The following is an 11,018-nucleotide window of genomic DNA, read 5'->3' as shown; positions in this document are numbered from 1 at the left end:
TTTAACTCATTTGATTTTTTTTTTTTTTTTTTTTTTTGCGGAACCAGAGATTGAACTCAGGCCCTGGCGCTTGCTAGGGAAGCCTATATTCCACTGAGCCATCTCCCTGGCCCTGTCCTATCAATTTGATTCGAAACTGTCCCATTGCTATTTGTTTCTCAATAAAATTATGGAGAAAAAAAAAAGAGTGACAAATGGTGGCACCACTGCATTGTGAAAGGAACCCTCCTACATTGTTGGTGGGAATGTAAACTAGTACAATCATTGTGGAGATCAGTACGGCAATTCTCAATGAATCAAAATTAGAAGTTCCACATGGGACAGATAGTCCCCTTCTAGGTGTCTTACCCCAAATTGCTAAAGATATCATCTCACAGTGATACATGCCATATGTTTAAGCAGCACAAGTTAGAATAGCTAAATCCAGGAAGCAGCCAGTATGCCCCCCCAATGGATCAATGGATAAAGAAAATGTGGTTCCAATACTTAATGAAATACTACTTGGCTATAAAGAAAGATAAATTCAAGTCATTTGCAGGAAAATGGATACATTTGGAAAATGCAACACTGAGTGCAATAAATCAGGCACACAAGTTAAGTTCAAATACCTTATAGTATCCCTCATTTGAGTAAGGCAAAGTACAAATAAGAAGCATAATAAAGGATAGGTATAAGGAAGCAAGGGGATAGGTCCCTTGCAAGTGGGGAAGGGTCCAGGAGACCGAGAGTGGGTATAGAGAAAGAGAATGAGTAGAATTGAGGTGTGTCATATTCAGGAACCTAATAACTTCAATATACATTAGCATTATGCATCATAAACATGAGCTAAGAATAATAACAGCAAGAAAGAATGAAAATGGGGAAAGGAAAGAAAAAGAAAACAGAGAAAGGGGATTTAGAGGTGGAGGGAGGGAGGCGAGGTGGGAAGGGGAGTAAAAGTGCAACAAGCTCTCTTAAAAACATGGACCCACTCCCCAAGATGAATGTAAACTTCACGTACTGCGAACATATACTAGTGAAATAAAAAATCAAAATAAAATCAATGAAGTGATATTAGTTTTTTGTTTTATAAGAAGAAAGAGGAAGTACAAATGGCCAATAAATATATGAAAAAAAAGTTCAACATCTTGGACTACTAGGGAAAGGCAAATCTCACCCCACTCAGAGGGCTATTATCAAGAGTGCGAACAATAATAACTACTCGTGAGGACAGAATCCCCTCTACACTGTTGATGGGAATGTAAATTAGCATACTGCTGTGGAAATCAGTATGGAGGTTCCTCTGAAGCAGAATGGAGCTACCATATGCCATTCCTCGGTATATACCTACGCTGCATAATATAAGATTGCTAAATACTCATGTTTATTGCAGCAAAAGTCACATTAGCCAAGGGGCCGGGGAGATGGCTCAGTAGAATAAGCTCTTCCCTGGCAAGCACAAGGGTCTGAATTCAATTCCCGGTTGGGGGGTGGGGGGAGTCACATTAGCCAAGAAATGGAACAAGGATAGATGTCAACATCTAGATTAATATTCAGCCATGAAATCCTGAGGGCATTTCACTGACCTTGTCAGACCAAAAAGCTACAACTCTTGTTGCACAGGTCCTGCTTTACCTTGGTCTTAACCATCCAGTAGAAAAGTATGAAGATGAAATATAGGAAGTAAAGCCATGTTGTTATGTTCAGCTGTGGGGGACTCAGGTCAATAATTTCTGACATTGCCAGTTAAACAGAAAACCCAATGATATTATGGGCTTCTGTACTCTTTTAGAATATTTTGCTGAGTTTACACACCTATAATATTCAACAACGGAACGTAAAAAAAATTGGGGTGTAACTATGAATGTCCATTTTGTATCTGTGTATTCAAAGTGGTTGGGATAGATATATAGTTGCATTCTCTTAATGAATAGAATGATTTTTTCTAATGGTGTTTGTAAGTAGGATCACAAGTCTGCATCTTGTACAGCAATTAACCACTGAGAAGAATGTATGCAGTGTATTATTTGTTGAAACTGTACTTTCGATTTGATTTGAAACTGTCTCATTGCTATATGTTTATCAATAAAACTTTGAAAAGAAAAAAAATATTCAGCCATGAAGAAAGATAAAGTCATATCATTTTTAGAAAAATGGATGGACCTGGAGATCATTAGATTAAGCAAAAGAAGTTACACTCAGAAAGGCAAGTATCGGATCTTTTCCTAATATGTGGAATTTTAAAAAGATGACATGGAAGTAGAAGGAAGACTATTATTAGAGAGGTATGCGTGTCTATAAATATTACATTGAGACCCAGTATTTTATAAAATTAATCAATAAGCACCAAAATAGGCAGGTACGTGCTTGTGGTTATTTTGCTGTGAGCATCTGCACAATGGATGGTCCTGCTCTGTTGGTCCTGGCTAGATCTGGGGTCCTCTTTGGCATGCAGGAGGAAGGCAGCTGGCAGCTGAGAGGGGCACAGTGCCTCAGGGGTCCTCTAGCCTCTCTCTTTGATTTTCAGAGCCTCTCCATCAGGGACTCAGGGACCCACCCTCCACTCCCCTGAAGAATTTGCTTATCTTCAGATCTTTGAGAAGGGCTGGTGGGGTAGACTGGTAATTTGAAGAATCTTTCCCTTAAAAATATACCCAGCAACATAAATGTCAGTTGTCTGGATCCTGATTCTAAATCCTTGGGTTAAAATAATGTTCATTTGTTTTCCAACTAAGCCTGCAGGAAAGGAAATATAACACATTTCTTTAGCAATTCTTTCTGGGATTCAAAATCTTATACTATAACATTTGAAATAATCATTTATTAAAGGTGCAATTTTTACACAATGCACTGCATAGAATTTTACTCATATATGCAGGTAAAAGTACTTCTATTCTCCATAAAGTTTTGATTTTTTAGCTGCTTAAATGGTAACAATGCACATAGTCTTGACTGAAGAAATGTTTTAAACTCATAAAAACGGCTTTGAAGTGTCAATTTTCTTAAAGATTTATCATATTTTTCTAAACAAATGATCAGTATTCATTTCTGTGAAGTATTTTTCTCTTTAGAGAGGGAGAGGAAAGGAGCGAGAAAGAAGGGGGCAGGCGGATCAGCATACAATTTAGGACAGGGAGATCTCTGAAGGGAGAGAAGGAACAGTGGGCAAAGTGCCCTTGGTAGTCCTTCATTTATCAGGTTGGGAATGGGCTGCGGAGATGCCCATTTTATTTATTTAATCACTCACATTTGCACACGCATGCCACAAACTTTTGTGTTCATTTAATATTTAATAAAATTGATGAAAGAAATAATAAGTCCATAAGTAATGATGATGAAAACATTATTAAAAATATCTGACCTAAGAATGAAAGAACTGATTTTCTCAAAGTATCTTGAGTTTTCTTTTTTAATCTACTACTTAAGGTAGTAGTACATATTATAGAGGAAAAAGAAGTATAAATGCAGGAAAAATAAAAAAGGTCTAGGTGCAGAAGTAGAGCACTGCAGATCCCAGGGGCTCCTGTCTGGTAGGGCCGGGCTATGCAAGCAGGACCTGGAACCAGCTTTAGCAGGAGGAGTTTGTGGACCACAGGGGACAGCTTTGGGTTTGTGCCATGCTGGTCCTGGAGTTCAAATCAAAGCCCAGAAGGTCACTCGCAGGATATTCAAACATTTGTGCTCCGTTTCCAGGCAATTTTTCATGACATCATTTACTTTCAGAATTACAGACTCATATTTTTTTCCATATTTATTTGTCAATAAAGACTAGTACAAGACCTTCGCTGATGAGGAGCCGGCCTCTTTCTCAAAAAAACTTTGGAGTGAGGCTTTCCAAAGAAGCTTCTTCCTCGGGAGCTCCGCGTGTGCGCATTACTCTGCTTCTGCTTCTATTCTTGCTGTTTAATCTTTGTTTTTCTTTTGGCAACTCCTCCACTCTGAATACTTGAAAACATGCCTTAGGCTTTATTATGAAGGGGGATCCTAATTCCTGCTGAATTAAAAGTAAATGACATGCCCTGGGTACTTTCTTAAAGCTGAAATGGAGTTGAATCGGTAGCCTAAAGGTGAAGCCTCTAAATCTCTTTATTATCCAGATCCCTATAATGTCTTTGTTTTAACACAGTATACACAAGAATGGTAGCCAAACTTCCTAGTTAACATGTCAAGAAATCTTACCTCAGATAGGCATCTTTGGGTTTACTCTCTACACAAAATACTTGAAACCTAAAGAGACCATTTACATGTTGTTTATTTTGATGACCAGATAGAGCCCTTTGTTTTGCAAAAGCCACATGACCATTTTGCCTTCTTAGGGAATTTTTGTCCTAGCATCCTGTCCTTATTTACTACTGCCAAACTTTGTGTATTTTGCTTGAAGTATCTAAAAAGAATTGTTTAATTTTCTTTGGGGTTTAATTTGGCAATTATCAAATTTCGTTTGTCAATACAACAGCTAAATCAGATGTGACCCAGACATCAACATTAAAAAAAGTCTCTGTAGCCTTTGCTATTATTTCAAGTTAGAGTAGCTACAAGCAAAGTCTTGACTGGATCAATAAGCAACAAAAACGGCCTGTCATCTATTAAAACAATTCAAATATAAAATTCAACTGTGTCAGAATACAAATAGACCAGCATAATGAGGCTTATGTTTAGAAACACAGAGCATTTTGCAAGTATTTTTGGAAGAATTAATCTAATTGTCACTATTAATATTCTTCCATCCTTAGATTTTCATTCTTGAACATGTAGATGCCATAACAGTGTTATTTAATCTTTCTCTTTCTTTCTTTCTTTCTTTCTTTCTTTCTTTCTTTCTTTCTTTCTTTCTTTCTTTCTTTCTTTCTTTCTTTCCTTTCTTCTTCCCTTCCTTCTTTCCCTCCTTCTCTGCTCTTATTTTAGTTTTGAATTCCCTTGTTATATATTGAACACATCTCAGAGAATTACATTTTTCCTCATACAAAAGAAACTGTATATAAATATTGAAATGATATGGAGAACCTAGGAAGAATAACCCTTGAAATAATGACAAATTAGGATAACTCTTATTTAATTATGTTCTTGGTAAGTGTGTAATGAATTATTAACGACTACTTTTTACTCAGAACCCATTTTGGGTTTTGGCAAATGAACGTTATGCTGTGACTTGAAATTATGCTTAGCTTTCTGTAACTCTGGAAAAGGTTCTAGCACGATTGCCTTGCATGTTATGCAGAAAGATGAATTTCAAAGCTACATAGAAACATGTAAGATGGTTAATTAATAACATTCATTTTTGTTTAATATTGCAAACACCAGAAAAGGTCATGGAAAGCTTAAACTTTGTTATCTATAGCTGGAACCCACAGTTATTCTCATAATCATTGTAAGGAATACAGTACATCTTATATATCTTGATATCCTATGTACAGAAAGTGACATCTACTGGAGAAAGCAGAACTGAATATTTACTTCCCCAACTATTTTTTTTTGCTAAACTTCCAGACAAATTGCACTATCTTCAGGACTATTCCAATTCGTTAAAACAAAGACAGATCTTGCTAAGTTCAGCACGGTGTGAAGCCTGTGCGTTCAGGTGATTATTTTGGTCAAAGACGTCCTCTGGACGTGAGAGGTTACAGGGTCAACACCAACTGCCTCATAAGAAACGCTAGCGAAGCCTTCTGGAGGGTGCAAGGGTAGCGCCTTCCACTAAGGGGGAAACTGAGCTCCTAAGTAGCTTCAAGCCTTCGAGTGGTGGATTTGAACGGGACTCCAGAGCAACAATGAGTCTAAAAATGTGTTTAAAAATGTGTAACTTCTTCAAATGACATCAAAATAGGAATTGTGAAACAAAATACAGGATAAAAATGTATAATTTCTCTGGGATGAAGGCATCCCACTGTACTTTGTAGGCGAGTCATTTTTATTCGGTTAATAAAATACGGGTTTAACTTCATAGTCCGATGAAAGCGCTGTTGCTCTAGCCCTGGGGATGGCTGCCAGGAGATTTTCAATTGTGGTCAAAGCTAAGAAGAACTGGAGACCTCTGGAAGACAGAAATCACATTTTCACTCTTGGAACAATAATTAACATAGTTTGAATAATCACTTCTTAAGAAGAAAAACTATTTTATTTTAATGACAATTGCTATGATAGTCATTTTCAAGACTTAAAATGTGAGGCAGGACTGCGTTCAGCTCAGTGAACTTCCTGACTCTGGCAGTTGCTAGAAGTCCTGACTTTCTTTTGCGTCATGTCGTATAAAAAGCATTTCCAAGGCTGTTTTCACATTTAGATTATGCTACATGATCATGTGTGGTGAAATGTCCCATACCCTACTTCTAATTGGTATTATTTTTTAAATTTTGATTTTGTTTTGGTAACTGTGCTCTCGAGCTCCCTCTGCTGGCCTTGCCAATTAACAGACCAGGGCCAAAGGAGTCCGGAGGTGAATTAGTGATAGGAACCCACGGCTGATTGGAAGACTCTCTTTTGTGTTAGGAGCCAGACAAAACATCAGGTTAATTTGCCTCTATTGGGAAAAAAGAGGTCCAAAGAAAATTCATTGGTAGATGGTTAAAAGCAAACAAAGAAGCACTGATTATATTTATACCATGAAGAAAGAACTGAATGAAATGGACGTTCAGAAATCTTTAAAAGGTGACTATCTTTCCTAAAAGCATAAAAAAGAAAGAGAACAAGCCCAGTTCTCCATATTCATTCCAAATGCTCATGCATATTTAGTGAAAGGCACGGAAATAAGGAGTATCAATTTTGTGCCTCGGTATTCATACACTGAAGGATTAAATGAAAGGTTGCGTGGCTCAGTTGGTGGGATCGAGCTCGGATTAGAGACACCAGCCGTCCAGTGGGTCAGCTTCCCATATCCTGGTGCTCCATTATGAATGGAGAGAATGACAGGCCTTGGCAAGTCCCAGGCCTAATCACAGCACAGAGAAACGACTTTTGGAAGGTACATTACCGAGCAATTAGGACCCATTTAATAAATTACCCCTTATGGAACACTTTGAACCCTAGTGGTCTGAAGAGGTTAATGCACCTCTCAAAACTGAGTGTTCCTCACTTTCCAGGGGGAGCTCCAAGGCCACGGTTAACCCCAACCTTCTTCTCATCAATGGCCTCTTACTCTTGAGCCACTTCTGGAGGTGGCATCGGGGAGCCCACACGCGTGCCCTGCGCCCGCGGGTCACATGCTTCGTTTTCTTACAGCTGCCTCCACTGGACACGCTGCTCAGGAGGCCAGAAGACGGTGCTGCACGCTAGCTTCCGCCTTGGGCTTCTAGCCTGCTTGTTCCGAAGTCTCTTTGTCGTATTTATTGAGAGCTTTGACTTCTGGTTTAAATGTATATCTGATGCACTGTACTTCAGCTGAAACTGTTGAGTAGCAATCGGGTCTAAATGAATCCAATATTCAAAAGGTTTTAGGATATTATTAAATTGAGGCGGGCGGGGGGGGGGACACCTAACAGTAGGTACATTTTTGCAAGCTGAAATTAACTATGGTTAGACACTAAAAACATTTAAAATATATCTAAGGGAGGAAAAGCTTTGTTTGAAGCTAGACTATAATTAGACTTCTTAGGTTTATGTTTTAATTTAAATTCAACTTGAGTTTTTGGAATGAAATGCTAATGAAAACACTAAACACTTTTATTTAAAAAGATACTCAAGGAATGGAATTGGAAGAGACAGAAATATCAAAATGTTACTGTGTACCCATAAAGGCTGACATTTCTATAACGTGTCATTGGTCTATTGAAAAGTGTTCTTGTAAATCATGGTCAAAATCATCGTGATTTCTAGCACATTTATTGAATGGTTTTTGTATCGAAGGCTTTGCTGAGAGCCACAGGAGATGAATAAGACACGGCTTATGGCTCTAAGAAACTTATAATTGTAGCATAGAGCTAGGATTAGGTATGTGGAAAAATAACAATAGAGAGTGGAATATTACAATTAACCCCAGGGTTGTGCCCACACAGAAATTATTTGAGGAATTCAGAGAAGGAAGAGGGCTCTTTATTCAGAAAGACTTGAATTTCCTTCAAGTGGAATTTTCTTAAGCCTTTTGTTAATCTTTTGATAAGAAAGCTGAAAAATCAGAGAATGAAGTAGCAACCTTCTCTGAGAAGTAATTATACACACACACACACACACACACACACACACACACAATGAGAGTGTTGGGGACTGAAACCAGGGCCTCATGCATGCTAGGCTGGGCTACATTCTGCAGTCCTGATGTTGTCTTTGGTTGTGTCTGTGAATGTATTTTGTGAGATATGTTTGGGAGGCAGATTTTCAACATAAGAAGAGCCGTTGGTGAATTTTTAGAAAAAAGACAAAGTGTATTTTCAAATAATGCAGTATAATGTGGAAAGCATTGCCTGCTGCTAGCCTGATAATCTGGATATATTTTAAAGCTTTGAACAACTAATACAACTATAAAATGCCATGATATCTTTTCCCAGAATATTTAGTGATTCACTGGATGAGTCATACCTTTTAAACATTTCTGCTTCTTTCATTGTACCATGAAGATTTTCCATATTATAGGCTACATTTTCTTACATGCTTTTAAAAAGCAAAACCATATTTGGAATTCCAGATTCTACTTGAATCTACAATATTCTTGCAATTTGGATTTATAAAGTCTGAAAGGTTTTACATTTGTTCAGGGTGACTTGCTTCTTATCAAGCTTAAAAAGATATTCAGGCTAGCAATGTGACAAATTCTTCACTTTGTTATCATTTTGAAGGTTCGTGAAAAGGCCTGAGTGTTCTGTGGCACATGGCATACCGTGTGCTTTGGGTATGGCTTCCCTCACGGTCCCCTGAAAGCAACTTTCTGAATCTGCTTGCTTACTCCACAAGCATGGCTTTTCTATGAGCATCTCTCTTGTTTTTTGCCACTTGCTTTTTCCATTCCAGTGCCACAAGAGCTTTGTTAATACAAGTCTGAAGCTGGTTTTATTCTATATAGTCTGAGAGTTTATCTTCTGGGACAAGCGGCATTCAGAGATGGATAAAAGTGGCTCACAAGTAAAGAGAAATCACGTTGTCTATTCCATTTTCCTTCCAGGATTTCTTTCTTTCTTTCTTTTTGTGGAACCAGAGATTGAACTCTGTACCTTGAGCTTGCCAGGGCAGCGTTTATTCCACTGAGCTATCTTCCAGGCCCCCCTTCCAGGATTTCTACATGTACCTAAAGTGACCATGAGGAAACTGTATTTGGGTTCAGTATCCCACAGATACAGAACTTTTAGTTCCCTTCTTCAAAGAACCAGAGACTAGCTGGGAAGGGATTGGCACACCGGCAAATCTAGCAAATAGAACTGCACTCTCTACACACTAACTCGTGTCATACAAACTATTCATGTTGCAGACATGTGCTGTGCTATGACAGCCACTAGACACAGGTGGCTACTGAATACTTGCAACACAGTTCTGTGCATTCAGAAAGCCATAATGCAAATCATGTGCTGGATTTTGTAGGACAAAAAGGACTATAAAACATTTCACTTCATAATTTAAAATATTGGGGTAGTGGAGTAGATTAGTGGGAAGATTGAATGTTTCACATTCAAAAAACACACACTTCAGTTTCCAGACCTAAAAGAATACAAATTTAAAATATTGATAATATGTTGGAGCAACATTTTAGATATAATGGGCTGACTAAAAATACTAATAGAATGAAACTTTCCTGGTTTTAATTTTTTTATTTTACAAAGAATGGCTATGACCATGTGTAGTAACCTCTTTTTGCATTCCATGTATGGAATTCTGCGTTGGCCCATACAACACAGCTTGTTCTTTAATTTTTTTATTAATACATATTTGCGGTACATAATTTTGCATTCACTTTAGAGATGTGCTTAATTGATCTTAACTCTTTATTTTTTATTTTTTGTCTGTAAAAAAGCAATGTTCATCAGTTTCTTTCCCAAATTTATCCCGTACAGAGCAGAATGTTACCTACGAGTTTGTCACCCAGGGCACCTTGTAGGCCCTGCCACCATGGCCCCACTAACCAGCCCACTAGGAATGAGGTCCCTCAAGAAAGCTGATTGATGGTTGTCAGATCATCTCTTTAATTGACGTATTTTCTTATGCTCCTTAGCTAGCTGGGCACTCGACAACACCACTGTTGATGTCATCTATGATGTCATGAGGGTGCCGGCTGTCCAGGTTGCAGCCCACAGACTGGGCGGTCCCCAGGATCTCCTTAAAGGGTCCGGACTGTTCTCTGGCTAAAGACTGGAGCCTCATCTGTTGGGCAATGTTAGCAATCTCATCAAAAGCGATATTTCTGCTGTGTTTAATGTTTTTCTGCTTCTTTCTGTCTCTTGGCGGCTCCTTGAGAGCTTCAGTGATCAGGGCAGAGGCAGAAGGTGCCACCTCAATCTGAGCCTGTCTGTTCTGAATGGTCAGTTTCACCATAAACTGCAGCCCTTCCAGTCACCAGTTGCCTTGGTGATGTCATCCCCCACTTTCTTTGGAGATAGACCCAAGGGACTGACCTTGGGGGCCAGGGCAGACGTGGTGCTGATTTCACCACTGGTGCACCTCAGGTGCACGACTTTGATCTCGTTGGGGTCAAACTTGGGCGGCATGCTGGAGGTGGCTGGTGTCGGATGAACCCGAATTCGGGATGACCAAAGAAAGTTGCACCTTAGCCTCCTCCTAGCTGAAAGCAGAAAGCATCTTAATTTTTTTAACCCCCCTTTCCTAACACTCTTCCTCCCCCTCTGTAGATAGGGAGTGATTACATCCGTTATAGGTACTGTGGTTGTTATATGTATATATTCAGTTCTTTCTAGGTTTCCCTCCTTTTTCCCATCTCCCTTCTCTGTCTCTTGCTCCTTGTTCCCATTTGCAAAAGGTCTGTATGCCTGTCTTTCCCAGTCTTTGTTTGCTTTTTTTTTTTTTTTTTTTGCGGAACCGGGGATTGAACTCAGGCCCTTGTGCTTGCCAGGGAAGCGCTTATTCCACTGAGCCATCTCCCCGGCCCTTAAGTTTGCTTTATACTT

General features: G+C 38.9%; 1 protein-coding gene across 1 annotated transcript; it reads right to left on the bottom strand.

Moving 5' to 3' along the window:
* Positions 1–10,104: 10,104 nt before the first annotated feature.
* On the bottom strand, positions 10,105–10,601 carry LOC101568360 (60S ribosomal protein L12-like). The gene is made up of 2 exons (XM_012517346.1): positions 10,479–10,601; positions 10,105–10,392 (listed from the first exon to the last, which is right to left on the bottom strand). The coding sequence occupies exons 1-2, from the start codon at positions 10,599–10,601 to the stop codon at positions 10,105–10,107; spliced, it is 411 nt and encodes a 136-aa protein (XP_012372800.1).
* Positions 10,602–11,018: the final 417 nt, after the last annotated feature.

This window comes from Octodon degus, unplaced genomic scaffold (assembly GCF_000260255.1).
Source record: "Octodon degus isolate 3935 unplaced genomic scaffold, OctDeg1.0 scaffold00166, whole genome shotgun sequence".
In the NCBI taxonomy this organism is placed as follows: domain Eukaryota; kingdom Metazoa; phylum Chordata; class Mammalia; order Rodentia; family Octodontidae; genus Octodon; species Octodon degus.
Note: the sequence above shows the minus strand (reverse complement) of the source record. Positions and strands in the feature narration are given on the sequence as shown.

Coding starts and splice junctions, on each gene's coding strand:
- LOC101568360 (XM_012517346.1), bottom strand. CDS start 10,601: ATGCCGCCCAAGTTTGACCCCAACGAGATCAAAGTCGTGCACCTGAGG. Junction 10,393..10,478: donor TGGGTCTATCTCCAAAGAAA/GTGGGGGATGAC, acceptor AGACAGGCTCAG/ATTGAGGTGGCACCTTCTGC.